This window comes from Erythrolamprus reginae, chromosome 8 (genome assembly GCF_031021105.1).
Source record: "Erythrolamprus reginae isolate rEryReg1 chromosome 8, rEryReg1.hap1, whole genome shotgun sequence".
Classification (NCBI taxonomy): domain Eukaryota; kingdom Metazoa; phylum Chordata; class Lepidosauria; order Squamata; family Dipsadidae; genus Erythrolamprus; species Erythrolamprus reginae.
Window position 1 is genome coordinate 12702391 of NC_091957.1, and position 17597 is coordinate 12719987.

Consider the following 17597-nt stretch of genomic DNA (forward strand, 5'->3'; position numbering starts at 1 on the left):
TATTACAACACCTGCAGAAATGAAAAACCTTCAAAATTCGATATTCAGGAGATGAAATCTTGGATACTTCTCAATGCAAAAGCAATAAAATATTTTATTGTACCTGTATTTTATTGCTGGTTTTACAAAAACATGGTTTAGGTTTTAAGTTAGGTTTATAAGCCGCCCAACTCCTGACTGACTCTGGGTGGCATACAATGATAAAAACAACGTACAACAATTAAAATCCAATACAACAGTCATCACATTCTGGGCTGGAGCAGAGTACTATGGCTCAACAGTCCCAAGCCTGCCGGCAAGCCATGTTTTTAAGGCTTTGCAGGAAGGCCAGAGAGTGGGGGAGCAGCGGATCTCTCGGGGTAGTTGGTTCCAGAGAGCCGGGGCCACCACACAGGAGGCCTTCTCCCACGGCCCCACAAGTCAGCACTGTTTGGCCAACGGGATCTGGAGAAGGCCAACCCCGTGGGCTCCATTCAGCCTCTGGGAAGTATGAGGCAGAAGACTGTCCTGTAAATAATCTGGTCCTATGCCATGTAGGGCTTTGTAGGTGATAACCAACACCTTAAATTATGTCCAGACACCGATTGTATATAAGCGAGTCGGGTATTTCACCAAGCGCCCTCTGGAACTCTACTAGGTCCATTAGGCATCTGGGACGGAATCTGTTACGGTTTGAGTGATTAATGTCTGTTTGAACATTAACCCACCGCGTAGGTGACGGATGAGAGTCCATTCATTTGTTTTCAAAGCAATATTTCTTTTATTATAAAAGTAGAAAAATAAACATGTCCCGGTGGACAAAATAACAAACACGTCTTCACATAATGGAGGTTAGAATAGGAATGGAGAATCTTTACATGAAGAAGAATGATATGAGGTTAGATGTGGCAGGATATTACATCATAATAGGAGGATTTTAAAGAAACACAGTTAACTATTTAATTACTTAATGTCTCTGGGGCTGTCAATATTCAGCGTGACAGAATCGCCTAAATGGCTCCATCTCCCTGCAATGTTCTATCAAGGAGACAGATTTAATAATAAAATCTGTGTACTTGAGGACAACTCTGACTGGCAGCCATGTTAAATAAGAAATATATCTCTGACTTAAAGCAGTCTCTAAATCAGCAGTCAGCCAGTGAAATGCAAAAATATTTAGTTATTTTTGCATGTTTTGAAACACTTTCTATAGAGCAATCCAGATGTAGTAACTAACAGCTACAACCTTCTTCAACATTCTCAGAAGATATGTAGAGCGCTGGTGAGACCACATTTGGAATATTGTGTTCAGTTCTGAGACCTCACCTACAAAAAGATATTGACAAAATTGAACGGGTCCAAAGACGGGCTACAAGAATGGTGGAAGGTCTTAAGCATAAAACGTATCAGGAAAGACTTAATGAACTCAATCTGTATAGTCTGGAGGACAGAAGGAAAAGGGGTGACATGATCGAAACATTTAAATATGTTAAAGGGTTAAATAAGGTTCAGGAGGGAAGTGTTTTTAATAGGAAAGTGAACACAAGAACAAGGGGACACAATCTGAAGTTAGTTGGGGGAAAGATCAAAAGCAACGTGAGGAAATATTATTAGATTAGATTATTAGTAGTAGATCCTTGGAACAAACTTCCAACAGACGTGGTTGGTAAATCCACAGTAACTGAATTTAAACATGCCTGGGATAAACATATATCCATCCTAAGATAAAACACAGGAAATAGTATAAGGGCAGACTAGATGGACCATGAGGTCTTTTTCTGCCGTCAGTCTTCTGTTTCTAAGATAATCACAGCGGAAAGCCATTTACAAAAATCCAGCTTCCAATTTAGATTTCTCCAATGAGAGGTAATAGATTTCTCTAACATGCCCTTTTGAGGAAATAAAAACAAGAAAGCTCAGCGGATGGACATGGGCTGCTGTCGAGGGCGGAGACCCAGAGCCATGGCTCTCTTACTCTGTTTAAGAAGAAATGAGCGACAAAGCAGGGGGAAGCGAGAGCCCACCCCCTTCGATTCCCTGAGCTTGGAAAAGAGCCTCCTTGGCTGCAAACAACATGGAGCAGAGCTAGAAAAAAAAGGTGTTTCCGTAACCCTACGGACCAGCAATCCCTTCAGTTGGCAGAGATCGTTGGGGGGGGGGGGGGGGTAGGATCATTAGGTGGATGTGTGCGAAGGAATGGGAGGCCGGCAGGGAGAAAGTGCATCTTCCGGCGCATAGGAGAAACCCTCTCTCCAAAAAGTCCCCTCCTCATGTTCTGTTTCCTGTGTCAGAAACTTCCCCTAAACGTATTTACAGTCCAACGCTGCAGTCTCAGCCCCTCCCTGTTAACATTCGGTGTATGACAACCTCCAGCCACCATCCTTATTCTCACAACCACACGAATGCCGCACGAATCCCAGCGACCAGTTAGGTCCCACAGAGTTGGCCTTCTCCGGGTCCCGTCGACTAAACAATGTCATCTAGCGGGACCCAGGGGAAGAGCCTTCTCTGTGGCGGCGCCGACCATCTGGAACAAGCTCCCCCCAGAGATTAGGATTGCCCCCACCCTCCTTGCCTTTCGCAAATTTCTTAAAACCCACCTCTGCCGTCAGGCATGGGGGAATTGAGACATCTCCCCCGGCCTATATAATTTATGCATGGTATGTTGTGTGTATGTCTTGCTTTTTTAAATAAGGGGTCTTTTAGAAACTTTTTAATATTAGATTTGTGATACATTGTTTTTATTATTGTTGTTAGCCGCCCCGAGTCTGCGGAGAGGGGCGGCATACAAATCTAATAAATAAAAAAAATTTAAAAATAAAAATCTCGGGGCTCACGTGGCAGCCAAAGCTTTCCTTCCCCCCGCCCCCCGCCCCCCTTCTCTGCCCTTGCCTTTGGGTCCCTCTCCCTCTCTCTGAGCGTGCAGTCAGGCATCAGATCATTCCCGCGCATTCAGAGCTTCTCGGGCAGCCGAGATTGGAGGGGGGGGCGAGGGAAACGGGCAGCAGAATCTATCCCCGTTCCCACCCCATCTCCGTCGGCCTGAGAAGCTCTGAGCGTGCAGTCAGGCATCGGGTCATTCCCGCGCATTCAGAGCTTCTCGGGCAGCCGAGATTGGAGGGGGCGGGGGGAACGGGCAGCAGAAACTATCCCCGTTCCCGCCCCATCTCCGCCAGCCTGGGAAGCTCTGAGCGTGCAGCCAGGCATCGGGTCATTCCCGCGCATTCAGAGCTTCTCGGGCAACCGAGATTGGAGGGGGCGGGGGGAACGGGCAGCAGAAACTATCCCCGTTCCCGCCCCATCTCCGCCAGCCTGGGAAGCTCTGAGCGTGCAGCCAGGCATCGGATCATTCCCGCGCATTCAGAGCTTCTCGGGCAGCCGAAGGGGTGGGGAAACAGGCGGCAACTGCTCTTTCCATTCCCTCCCACTTTGGCAGTACCAGGCTCCAGCCCGAGAAGCTCCAAATGAGTTTCAGGAGGTGTTAGCCAGCAGGAAGAGAGGGAGCCACCCGGCAACCTTTGTAGCCATGTCAAGCTGCTTCCTAATTTCCCTGCCATGCTTGCAACCTTTATCAGAAGGTGCTGGCTGGCAGGGATAGGGAAGCCATCCTGGCAAACTTTGCAGCCACATGGCTGCTAGTGGTGCACTGCACCGGACCAGTAGTAACATATTACTATGCATATGTTACTGGCGAGTGGAAGCTCCGTTGGACTCTCAGCCGGTCTCTGCAGGGAAACACCTTGCATGGTAAAGAGAAACTTCTTGTCAGTGTAAGCAATTAATGACTTCTCACGTTTGCAGAAGGTTCTTCTTTGCCATACAAGGTGTTTCCCTACACAGACTGGCCGAACATACATAGACGTCCGAACATACATAGACGTCCAACGGCAGAAAAAGACCTCATGGTCCATCTAGTCTGCCCTTATACTATTTCCTGTATTTTATCTCAGGATGGATGGATGTTTATGCCAGGCATGTTTAAACTCAGTTACTGTGGATTTACCAACCACGTCTGCTGGAAGTTTGTTCCAAGGATCTACTACTATTTCAGTGAAATAATATTTTCTCACGTTGCTTTTGATCTTTCCCCCAACTAACTTCAGATTGTGCCCCCTTGTTCTTGTGTTCACTTTCCTATTAAAAACACTTCCCTCCTGAACCTTATTTAACCCTTTAACATATTTAAATGTTTCGATCATGTCCCCCCTTTTCCTTCTGTCCTCCAGACTATACAGACTGAGTTCATTAAGTCTTTCCTGATACGTTTTATGCTTAAGACCTTCCACCATTCTTGTAGCCCGTCTTTGGACCCGTTCAACTTTGTCAATATCTTTTTGTAGGTGAGGTCTCCAGAACTGAACACAGTATTCCAAATGTGGTCTCACCAGCACTCTATATAGCGGGATCATAATCTCCTTCTTCCTGCTTGTTATACCTCTAGCTATGCAGCCAAGCATCCTACTTGCTTTCCCTACCGCCTGACCGCACTGTTCACCCATTTTGAGACTGTCAGAAATCACTACCCCTAAATCCTTCTGAAGTTTTTCTAACACAGAATTGCCAATACAATACTCAGATTGAGGATTCCTTTTCCCCAAGTGCATTATTTTACATTTGGAAACATTAAACTGCAGTTTCCATTGCTTTGACCATTTATCTAGTAAAGCTAAATCATTTACCATATTACAGACGCCTCCAGGAATATCAATCCTATTGCACACTTTAGATGTGAAAGAGCTGCCAGTTTCCGGAAAGATGTGCTTCTCAGAGCCTGGCCTGCCCAATCCACAATTCCACCTGCCACCCCCAAACTGCGCCCCACAGTGAGATGCATTCCTCACCGTTTGTGTCCAGGGAAACGTTTAAAAAAACCCATCTCATGAACTCAAGAAGTTTGACTGAGCTTCCAAGAAGGATTTTTTCTACTGTTCCTACTGTTTTTGTAAATGGATCATTTGATGTCTACAAAGGTTTCCCCTCAGATTGAAGCTCTTTCCACACTCCAGGCATTTATGAGGTTTTTCTCCAGTGTGGCTCCTTTGATGTACATAAAAGTAGCTACTACGACTGAAGCTCTTTCCACATTCCAGGCATTTATGAGGTTTCTCTCCTGTGTGGATTCTTTGGTGTCTATAAAGGTTGCTACTGCGACTGAAGCTCTTTCCACACTCGAGGCATTTATGAGGTTTTTCTCCAGTGTGGCTCCTTTGATGTACATAAAAGTAGCTACTACGACTGAAGCTCTTTCCACATTCCAGGCATTTATGAGGTTTCTCTCCTGTGTGGATTCTTTGGTGTCTATAAAGGCTTGTTCTCTCACTGAAGCTCTTTCCACACTCGAGGCATTTATGAGGTTTCTCTCCTGTGTGGATTCTTTGATGACTATAAAGGTTGCTACTGCGACTGAAGCTCTTTCCACACTCGAGGCATTTATGAGGTTTTTCTCCAGTGTGGATCCTTTGATGTAGATAAAGGTAGCTACTACGACTGAAGCTCTTTCCACATTCCAGGCATTTATGAGGTGTCTCTCCTGTGTGGATTCTTTGGTGTTTATAAAGCTCAATGCTGTCACTGAAGCCCTTTCCACACTCCAGGCATTTATGAGGTTTTTCTCCAGTGTGGATTCTTTGATGACTATAAAGGTTGCTACTGTGGCTGAAGCTCTTTCCACACTCCAGGCATTTATGAGGTTTCTCTCCTGTGTGGATTGTTTGATGTCTACAAAGAACTTCCCTCCGATTGAAGCTCTTTCCACACTCCAGGCATTGATGAGGTTTCTCTCCTGTGTGGATTCTTTGATGTCTAGAAAGGTGGCTGTTGCTACTGAAGCTCTTTCCACACTCCAGGCATTGATGAGGTTTCTCTCCTGTGTGGATTCTTTGATGACTATAAAGACTCCTCCTCTCCCTGAAGCTCTTTCCACACTCCAGGCATTTATGATGTTTTTCTCCCGTGTGGATTCTTAGGTGGCTTTGAAGATGACAATTTTGTTGGAAGTATTTTTCACATTCTGGACACTGATATTCCTTTCCTCCATCCTGGATCCTTTGGGGGCTTCTGGGTCTCCCCAAAGACTCTCTGAGCTCCAGGCCCATCTCATGGTCTTGGCCCATTCCTCCTTCTCGCATCGCCCTCCAGGCAGCCCCCTTTCACAAGGTCCTCATGGGGTCATCCCTCCAGCAGCACCAGAGCCTTCCCACCTTTCCCCGCTTTTTCCCGGGGAAGCTGTGCCGTGTCAAGCTCTTCTGTGGGGCCTACTCTCCTCCTCTTCCTCTTAGGCGCCACTTCGTTCCAGCCTCTGCCAGGCTCCTCCGCCCTCCTGAAGGAAAGAAAGAGAAGCAGATATATACCTGACCAATTACAAATCCGGTATATAGCTCTCTTGTATTTTCTATAGTAATAAAAGACCTTAGATATATACAGATAGAATACAGATAGAATATTTACTACCATTTCTTAAAATCTCTATACTTTGATTAACTCAACACTTGCATTTGCCTATCCAGATGATTAATCCGAACCATGGTAACGAGCTAATAAATTAGGAATTAGTTCTCGTTTTCAATACAGCTCCCCCGGACATTCGCCAATCCCTACCCTTTCTATCCTTTCTATGTCCTCTGACTCTTCTACCCTTTTCCCTCCTCTCCTTTGCCCTTTTTCTACTTACTCCTTTTCTCTCTTCTTTACAAGTTTTTAAGTTTGTAAACTGTTATATTATGCTAGGACTTAACTGTTTTTCTGTTTCGATTATTCTTTTACGTTTTGTACATTTGTAAATAAAAACTTTTAAACTTTTAATTAAAAAGAAAGAAAGAAAGAAAGAAAGAAAGAAAGAAAGAAAGAAAGAAAGAAAGAAAGAAAGAGAAGCAGGTCACAGGTGCATTCACTTCCCCGCAGTGGAGACTCAGACCAAAGCCTCCCCTCTCTTTAGTCTCCCTCCTACCATCCTGCTCTCCGGATCAGGCCTCAGGCACCCCCACCTCTCCTCCCTCCCATGTTTCCCTTCTTCAGAGGACCCTCCTGGACTGTGACTACCGGCCTCCTTTGCGCCCCACCTGTATCCAGCTGCATGGATTTTATTATAAGCTGCCTAGAGCAGACCTGGGCAAGATGCGGCCCGTCCGCTGTCTGGGACCGGCCCGCAGAAGTCGGTCCAACTTTTCTGGATAAGAACCAGGTGTTCAAGATATAATATACAGTGATACCTCATCTTACAAACGCCTCGTCATACAAACTTTTCGAGATACAAACCCAGGATTTAAGATTTTTTTGCCTCTTCTTACAAACTATTTTCACCTTACAAACCCACCGCCGCCGCTGGGACGCCCTGCCTCCGGACTTCCGTTGCCAGCAAAGCACCCGTTTTTGCGCTGCTGGGATTCCCCTGAGACTCCCTTCCATGGGAAACCCCACCTCCGGACTTCTGTGTTTTTGTGATGATGCAGGGAAATCCCAGCAGGGGAACACCAGAGGTCTGGAGTTGAGGTTTTGAGGACTTCGGTGTTTTTGCGATGCTGCGATTTCACTGATGCTCCCTTCGTTGAGAAACCTCACCCCCAGACTTCCATTGCCAGTGAAGAGCTCATTTCTGCAATGCTGGGATCCCCTGCAGCATTGCAAAAACACAAAAGTCTGGAGGTGGGGTTTCCCATGGAGGGGAGCCTCAGGGAAATCCCAGCAGTGCAAAAACGGGTGCTTCGGCTGGCAAAAGGGATGAATTTTGGGCTTGCACGCTTTAATCACTTTTCTATTGATTCCTATGGGAAACATTGTTTCATCTTACAAACTTTTCACCTTAAGAACCTCGTCCCAGAACCAATTAAGTTTGTAAGACAAGATATCACTGTATAATTATCTATATACTGTATAATATATAATATAAAATACATAATATAATATAATTTATAATTGTAATATAATTAACTCAGTTCTACCCAGTGATATACAGTACAGTAGTACCTCTAGATATGAGCTGCTCTACATGCGAGTACTTCAAGATACGAGCCACGAGGGGAGAGACATTTCTGTTCTAATCCCGAGCTCAAATTCGGGATACGAGCCGAGCGTCCACTAGGTGGCGCAAGAATCCTTGCTTTTGGTTATCTCGGAGGGGAAAAAAGTTATTTGTTCCAGAATATGAGTTGCCTCGAGATACAAGCTCCCTTATGGAACGAATTATGCTCGTATCTAGGGGTACTACTGTATTGGGTAGAACTGAGTTAATTATATTAGTCCGGCCCTCAAAAACCATCCCAATTTCTCATGCGGCCCTGTGGCAAAATTAATTGCCCACCCCTGGCCTAGAGCAGTGTTTCCCAACCTTGCTGGCTGGGGAATTCTAGGAGTTGTAGTCCAGATATCTTCAAGTTGCCAAGGTTGGGAAACATTGGTCTAGAGCACAGGTTGAGAGAGGCAGCAAATAAAAATTAATAAAATTAGTTCTGTTGTGGTTAAAGTGCTGGATTGAGCAGACCCAGGTTCAAGTTCAGCTTTAATTCGCTGGGTATCTCAGAGGGAATAAAAAACAGCCTTGAAGGACAGGGGGAAGAACTGCTATCAGTGACCAGATTAAAGAAAACCAAGTTCAGGGTAGAACAGTAACTTGAGAAAACAGCTCAGCCAAGCCTCTCCTTAATACATAGCAAGCTGAAGTGAAGATGGGTAGCGTATTCAGGCTGGCAAAATTCTGTTATTACAGCTACTTTAACAAAAGTAATGTTTAGGCCTACACGGCATTGATTTCTTAGTCTGGCCTACCCTATAGGATTGATGGTATCTTTATATTTGGGCATCCTCCTCGATCCACAGCTCACATTAGAGAAACATCTTGCAGCTGTGGCGAGGGGGACGTTCGCCCAGGTTCGCCTTGTGCACCAGTTGTGGCCCTACTTGGACCGGGAGTCACTGCTCACGGTCGCTCATGCCCTCATCACCTCGAGGCTTGACTACTGTCACGCTCTCTACATGGGGCTACCTTTGAAAAGTGTTCGGAAACTTCAGATCATGCAGAATGCAGCTGCGAGAGCAATCATGGGCTTTCCCAAATATGCCCATGTTACACCAACACTCCGCAGTCTGCATTGGTTGCCGATCAGTTTCCAGTCACAATTCAAAGTGTTGGTTATAAAGCCCTTCATGGCACTGGACCAGATTACCTCAGGGACCGCCTTCTGCTGCACGAATCCCAGCGACCAGTTAGGTCCCACATAGTGGATCTTTTCCAGGTCCCGTCAACTAAGCAATGTCGCCTGGCGGGACCCAGGGGGAGAGCCTTCTCTGTGGCGGCCCCGGCCCTCTGGAACCAACTCCCCCCAGAGATTAGAACTGCCCCCACCCTCCTTGCCTTTCGTAAACAATTTAAAACCCACCTCTGCCGCCAGGCATGGGGGAATTGAGATCCTCTTTCCCCCTAGGTCTTTACAATTCTATACATGGTATGTATGTATTTATGTTTGGTTTTTATATTAATGGGTTTTTAATCATTTCTAATACCAAATTACTATTGTACACTGTTTTATTGTTGCTGTTAGCCGCCCCGAGTCTCTGGAGAGGGGCGGCATACAAATCCAATAAATAAATAAATAAATATTAATCACAGCCAGTTAATTGAACCTAATTTGTAAAATTGTTCCTGTGGAGATAAAAAAAAAATACACACCACAAAATTACAACCAAACCCCCAAATTCTTCTTCTAAAAGGTTAACAGGCATCAAAGGGGCTCTGCGTGCCAGCTCCATGTCTGCCTTTGGAAGCTTTCTCAGTTTTATCTCAATATATTGGGTTTTTCTCAACTCCGTATGAAGAACTGGTTGAGGGCGGGCTGGACTAGAAGACCTCCAAGGTCCTTCCAGCTCTAGTCTATGCTAAATTGCTGCTCAATGAAAACATCTTACTCCACAGAGGAAATGGCTATTATTCATATTGTGGATGTGGTGCTGTGATGTTGGTTTTTTTTTTAAGATTTCTTTCCTGTCCTTCTTCGGGAGCCACAGGCAGGCAATTGGGCCGTGCCAATAATCTCCCTCTAGAGCAGTGTTTCCCAACCATGGCAACTTGAAGATATCTGGACTTCAACTCCCAGAATTCCCCAGCCAGCATTCACTGGCTGGGGAATTCTGGGAGTTGAAGTCCAGATATCTTCGAGTTGTCAAGATTGGGAAACCTTGCTCTAGAGATCCATCTTGCACTGATTACAGATAAACATAGAAGATTGATTGCAGAAGATTGATGCCCTTATAACATTTGCTGTATTTTTATCTTAAGATGGATCTATGTTTATCCCAGGCATGTCTGCTGGAAGTTTGTTCCAAGCATCTACTACTCTTTCACAGTAAAATATTTTCTCATGTTGCTTCTGATCTTCCCCCCACTCACCTCAGATTGTGTCCCCGTGTTCACTTTCCTATTAAAAACACTTCCCACCTGAACCTTATTTAATCCTTTAACATATTTAAATGTTTCCATCATGCCCCTTTTCCTTCTGTCCTCCAGATTATTTCTGTATTGATCGATCAGTATTAAAAGACTCTCCCTGCAGCTCCTCTGCCCACATTCATAACTGACTCTAAACCTCCAGGAAAATTCTTCCTGCTCCTTTTGCCCAGCCAAATCGTTTTGAGGGAGGAAAGGTCGGGATTGGGTGGGGGGCTTTCTGGAGAGGGAAAAGCCCAGTTCCCCCTTCTTTTCCTGGGGAAAACCACACACTTTGCTTGTGCTCAGAAGTACTTTCTTCCTCGGCTCTGTTGCTGAACATGGGAATTGTAAAGCCCGCTCCCCTCCCCATTGAACACCACCATCAATCCCAGCCAGCGACCCCTGGCTGGGAACCATGGGACCTGGAGTGCTCTCTGACAGGCGAGAGGCACACGTCCTGCTCAAGGCCTGCTTCCCCGAGAACCATCATCCCCAGCCTGGCCAAGAAAGAAGCACAGCATCCCGAAAGAGCTTCACACACAAACATAGAGACACACTCGCCATGCAGAAAACACTCTGCACATGCGCAGAGGCAAGGGCCAAGGAGCCGTCCTTACCGGAAAGGCCTGCCTAGGGAGACCCCACGCTTTCGCCGAGCATGGCGCCGGGCGGGAGGGCGCTGGACCGGGCCATAGACGGCGGAAGATGGCCTACCATCTCACACTCCTCCTCCTCTGCCGCCAGAGGGGCAGACTTCCGGGGGAGGGGGAGGGCGTGGGCGGGCTCTAGACGGCCAAATGTCTCCCACTCCTCCTCCTCTGCCGCCAGAGGGGCAGACTTCCGGGAAGGGCGTGGGCGGGGCCTTCCAGACCAGAGAGCTACTAATTGTAGAGTTGCCCACGGAGAATGTTCCCTGTCTTGGCACTCAATGGCCTTTGTGGCTCAGGGTTTCAATCCCTCCATTCTGAATTTGGAGTCCATTGTTTAAACTGCCAGAGGTTCCTCGCAGAATGGTGCCATCCGCCCATTGGATGAGTTCCCCTTCTGACCCCGGGTCTAAATTCTTTCTGAAGATAATGGAAGAGTCCTGCTCTGAGCCCTAGGCAGAACCTTAGGGCAGGGGGCTCCACCCTTGGTAACTTTAAGCCTGAGGGACTTCAACTCCCAGAATTCCATGCTGGCTGAGGAATTCTGGGAGTTGAAGTCCTCCAGGCCTAATGTTGCCACGGTTGCAGACACCTGTCTTTGGGTACCCGACTGCCTTCCATGTGAAAGTAGTTCCATTAAGGTAGAGGTGAGGAAACTGCCCCCTTTATGACCTGTGGAACTGCAAATCCCAGAATTCCTCAGCCAGGTGTTTTGTATATATTCAGAAAAGATTTCTTATTTCTTTGTCTATTTTGACTTGCCTATTTGTTTGATCTCCCTCAATGCTGCTTTTCCTTCAAGACACCATGGCCAATAATTCACGAACTGATGATCTTCATGGCGGTATTTCCCTTACTCTCTACACCACAGTTCAGAATTCAGTTCTGCATATTCTGCACACCCTATTATAGAATTAGAGATCTGGAAAAAAAGGTAGTCGGGGACTTACAACTACAATTGGATTCAGAATTTCCGTTGCTAAAGAAGGATGCTAAATGGGTTTATTTATTTATTTATTATATTTGTATGGCGCCCCTCTCTGTAGATTCGGGGCGGCTCACAACAGCAATAGAACAATTCACAACAAATCTAATAATTTAGAAACATAGAAACATAGAAGACTGACGGCAGAAAAAGACCTCATGGTCCATCTAGTCTGCCCTTATACTATTTCCTGTATTTTATCTTACAATGGATATATGTTTATCCCAGGCATGTTTAAATTCAGTTACTGTGGATTTACCAACCACGTCTGCTGGAAGTTTGTTCCAAGGATCTACTACTCTTTCAATGAAATAATATTTTCTCATGTTGCCTTTGATCTTTCCCCCAACTAACTTCAGATTGTGTCCCCTTGTTCTTGTGTTTACTTTCCTATTAAAAACACTTCCCTCCTGAACCTTATTTAACCCTTTAACATATTTAAATGTTTCGATCATGTCTCCCCTATTTCTTCTGTCCTCCAGACTATACAGATTGAGTTCATGAAGTCTTTCCTGATATGTTTTATGCTTAAGACCTTCCACCATTCTTGTAGCCCATCTTTGGACCCGTTCAATTTTGTCAATATCTTTTTGTAGGTGAGGTCTCCAGAACTGAACACAGTATTCCAAATGGGGTCTCACCAGCGCTCTATATAAGGAGATCACAATCTCCCTCTTCCTGCTTGTTATACCTCTAGCTATGCAGCCAAGCATCCTACTTGCTTTTCCTACTGCCCGACCACACTGCTCACCCATTTTGAGACTGTCAGAAATCACTACCCCTAAATCCTTCTCTTCTGAAGTTTTTGCTAACAGAGGACTGCCAATGCAATACTCAGATTGAGGATTCCTTTTCCCCGTGCATTATTTTATATTTGGAAATATTAAACTGCAGTTTCCATTGCTCTGACCATTTATCTAGTAAAGCTAAATCATTTACCATATTACAGACCCCTCCAGGAATATCAACCCTATTGCACACTTTAGAGTCATCGGCAAATAGGCAAACCTTCCCTACCAAATGAGTTTATTTATTTATTTATTAGATTTGTATGGCGTCCCTCTCCGTAGACTCAGGGAGGCTCACAACAGCAATAGAACAATTCATAACGAATCTAATAATTTAAAAACATTTTAAAACTCCCATTACGAATCAGACATACATACAAACATACCATACATAAATTGTATAGGCCCGGGGGAAATATCTCAATTCCCCCATGCCTGGCAGCAAAGGTGGGATTTAAGGAGTTTACGGAAGGCAAGGAGGGTGGGGGCAGTTCTAATCTCCGGGGGGAGCTGGATCCAGAGAGTCGCACCAAATTGAAGACAATTTTTGCTAAGGTTGCTCACAGCTACTGTAGGGAGCTTTCAAGCAGGTTGTAAAGCAAATGGCAGCAGTCATTAAGTTTAATCACGTTATTAAGCGTATCCAGCCAATCAAGCCTCCACCCATTGACTTTCCTGTCCAGAAGCCACGCTGTTGATCCAATGAGCATGGGTCACTGCAACCATTGTAAATACATATGCTGGGATTTGGTCTTATGATTGTGAGGAAAGGTGGAACAGTCAAAATGTGAGGACCAGCTGTAACTCACTTTCACTGTACTTGTATCTTTGAATAGTTGCTTAACGAATGGTTCTAACTCAAGGACTAGCTATGTATCTGTAGGTCAGGACTGAACCATAGAAACATAGAAGTCTGACGGCAGAAAAAGACCTCATGGTCCATCTAGTCTGCCCTTATACTATTTTCTGTATTTTATCTTAGGATGGATATATGTTTATCCCAGGCATGTTTAAATTCAGTTACTGTGGATTTATCTACCATGTCTGCTGGAAGTTTGTTCCAAGGATCTACTACTCTTTCAGTAAAATAATATTTTCTCATGTTGCTTTTGATCTTTCCCCCAACTAACTTCAGATTGTGTCCCCTTGTTCTTGTGTTCACTTTCCTATTAAAAACACTTCCCTCCCGGACCTTATTTAACCCTTTAACATATTTAAATGTTTCGATCATGTCACCCCTTTTCCTTTGGTCCTCCAGACTATACAGATTGAGTTCATGAAGTCTTTCCTGATAGGTTTTATGCTTAAGATCTTCCACCATTCTTGTAGCCCGTCTTTGGACCCGTTCAACTTTGTCAATATCTTTTTGTAGGTGAGGTCTCCAGAACTGAACACAGTATTCCAAATGTGGTCTCACCAGCATTCTATATAGCGGGATCATAATCTCCCTCTTCCTGCTTGTTATACCTCTAGCTATGCAGCCAAGCATTCTACTTGCTTTCCCTACCGCCTGAATGCAAAGTGGCAGCCATTTTGGAGCGGCCACAAATGATTGTGGCTGCTCTCAGAATTTTGCCTGCTTTCAAGACAGCAGCACAAGGTCTCTTTTTACAAACGCCATGCATGGGAGCGACTCTTTCCTGAAGAGATGCACTAAAAAAGTGTGGTCTGGTAGTTAAGGGACCAAGATGGGAAGAAAGGGACGCCGAGTTCTAATCCAACTTGGGCATAGAAGCCAGCTGACTTGAGCCAGTTGCTCTGTCTCAGCCCAACTCACCTCACAGGGTCTGGGTTGATTACATTCACCGCTTTGCAAAAACAGTAAAAGTGGGGTATAAATAAAAATGAGCAACAAAAGGCAGATGGGGATGAGGTCAAGGGAACCCAGGTGCGGACGTGAAAGTAGGCCAAAGGCCTTCAGGGACCAAGGGGGGCCACAAGTAGTGCCCAAGATCTCTTAGGGTGGGGGAGGTCTGGGGCCAGCCAAAAGTGGGCAGCGGAGGTGCTGTAGAGTGGACCCTATTTGAGATATTAAATTATACTATCTACCTTTCCAAACAGGTCATCTGACACAAACAGACCATTGAGAGAATCCAATGTTTGTGTGTTTTTATATGTCTGTTTCGTTTTAAATTTAAAAAAATTAAGTTTTTAAAAAGTTGTCCATATCTGGTACCATGCTTTCTCAATATCATATTCTTCTTCAATTGCTGTCCAAATGCGAAGCAGGATAGACTAACCTCCTTATGCTGCACCCCAAGCAACATGACTTTATCATGGCCATACATTCTTATCTATCTATCTATCTATCTATCTATCTATCTATCTATCTATCTATCTATCTATCTAGGGGGGTGTTTGCCCAGGTTCACCTGGTGCACCAGTTGCGGCCCTATCTGGACCGGGACTCATTGCTCACAGTCACTCATGCCCTCATCACCTCGAGGTTCGACTACTGTAATGCTCTCTACATGGGGCTACCTTTGAAAAGTGTTCGGAAACTTCAGATCGTGCAGAATGCAGCTGCAAGAGCGGTCATGGGCTTACCTAGGTATGCCCATGTTTCACCATCACTCCGCAGCCTGCATTGGCTGCCGATCAATTTCCGGTCACAATTCAAAGTGTTGGTTATGACCTTTAAAGCCCTTCATGGCACTGGACCAGAATATCTCCGAGACCGCCTTCTGCCGCACGAATCCCAGCGACCGATTAGGTCTCACAGAGTGGGCCTTCTCTGGGTCCCGTCAACTAAACAATGTCGGTTGGCGGGCCCCAGGAGAAGAGCCTTCTCTGTGGCGGCCCCGACCCTCTGGAACCAACTCCCCCCAGAGATTAGAACTGCCCCTACTCTCCCTGCCTTCCGTAAACTCCTTAAAACCCACCTTTGTTGTCAGGCATGGGGGAACTGAAACACCTCCCCCGGGCATGTACAATTTATGTATGGTATGTTTGAGTGTATGTTTGTTAGCAAAATGGGGTTCTTTTAAATATTTTAAATTATATTTGGATTTGTTATAAATTGTTGTATTGTGCTGTGAGCCGCCCCGAGTCTGCGGAGAGGGGCGGCATACAAATCTAAATAATAAATAAATAAATAATAATAAATAAATAAATTATTTCTTGATAGACTTAATCCCAAGATTAATGTCTCTGGCACTTCTCCATGGGTGGCAATGAGCGCTTTGATTTGCTTTAGTTCTTTTTTGATCAGTTTCTTTCTGTGGTTTTAGGTAAGAACTCTGTTTCATCCACACATACACTGCCTTCAAAATGCTCCAATCACTATAAAACAGCTGTCCTTTAGCAATACTAAGCCATTGCTATGAAATGGAAAAGAGGTGCATTTTATACAGTTATGTATCGCATTTATGTGGCTGCCCATCTTATACAAATGAGACTGGGTAGCACAGAACCAAACCAAATATATGAAAGCAGTCATCATAAAAACAAAAATATAAAAATATATTTATGTGCACTGCCAATACACAGGCAGCAGATGGAAATTTCAGCCCAAAAAGAGGTCACAGTGGTATCTAATCCTTCCAGAACCAATCCTTAAAGTGAAGGAATTTGCTTAGAGACCTGGTTTTCACCAAGATTGGAAAAACACCCCCAAAATATAAAATATAAGCCAAACTTCATACTTGCAGTTTCATTTTCATTTTAAGAACTAATACTATTACAACACCTGGAGAAATGAAAAACCTTCAAAATTCCATATTCAGGAGATGAAATCTTGGATACTTCTCAATGCAAAAGCAATAAAATATTTTATTGTACCTGTATTTTATTACTGGTTTTACAAAAACATGGTTTAGGTTTTAAGTTAGGTTTATAAGCCGCCCAACTCTTGACGGACTCTGGGTGGCATACAATGATAAAAACAACGTACAACAATTAAAATCCAATACAACAGTCATCACATTCTGGGCCGGAGCAGAGTACTATGGCTCAACAGTCCCAAGCCTACCGGCAAAACCATGTTTTTAAGGCTTTGCGGGAAGGCCAGAGGGTGGGGGAGGAGCGGATCTCTCGGGGTAGTTAGTTCCAGAGAGCCGGGGCCACCACAGAGGAGGCCTTCTCCCACGGCCCCACAAGTCAGCACTGTTTGGCCAACGGGATCTGGAGAAGGCCAACCCCGTGGGCTCCATTCAGCCTCTGGGAAGTGTGAGGCAGAAGACTGTCCTGTAAATAATCTGGTCCTATGTCATGTAGGGCTTTATAGGTGATAACCAACACCTTAAATTATGTCCGGACACCGATTGTATATAAGCGAGTCGGGTATTTCACCAAGCGCCCTCTGGAACTCTACTAGATCCATTAGGCATCTGGGGCGGAATCTGTCATGGTTTGAGTGATTAATGTCCGTTTGAACATTAACCCACCGCAGAGGTGACGGATGAGAGTCCATTCATTTGTTTTCAAAGCAATATTTCTTTTATTATAAAAGTAGAAAAATAAACATGTCCCGGTGGACAAAATAACAAACACGTCTTCACATGATGGAGGTTAGAATAGGAATGGAGAATCTTTACATGAAGAAGAATGATATGAGGTTAGATGTGGCAGGATATTACATCATAATAGGAGGATTTTAAAGAAACACAGTTAACTATTTAATTACTGAATGTCTCTGGGGCTGTCAATATTCAGCGTGACAGAATCGCCTAAATGGCTCCATCTCCCTGCAATGTTCTATCAAGGAGACAGATTTAATAATAAAATCTGTGTACTTGAGGACAACTCTGGCAGCCATGTTAAATAAGAAATATATCTCTGAC

General features: G+C 44.8%; 1 protein-coding gene across 1 annotated transcript; it reads right to left on the reverse strand.

Moving 5' to 3' along the window:
- Positions 1-4184: 4184 nt before the first annotated feature.
- LOC139171083 (zinc finger protein ZFP2-like) lies at positions 4185-11148 on the reverse strand. Its single transcript, XM_070758890.1, has 2 exons — positions 11014-11148; positions 4185-6298 (listed from the first exon to the last, which is right to left on the reverse strand). The coding sequence occupies exon 2, from the start codon at positions 6105-6107 to the stop codon at positions 4911-4913; it is 1197 nt and encodes a 398-aa protein (XP_070614991.1). The 5' UTR covers positions 6108-6298; positions 11014-11148; the 3' UTR covers positions 4185-4910.
- Between the last annotated feature and the right edge of the window lie 6449 nt (positions 11149-17597).

Coding starts and splice junctions, on each gene's coding strand:
- LOC139171083 (XM_070758890.1), bottom strand. CDS start 6,107: ATGCGAGAAGGAGGAATGGGCCAAGACCATGAGATGGGCCTGGAGCTC.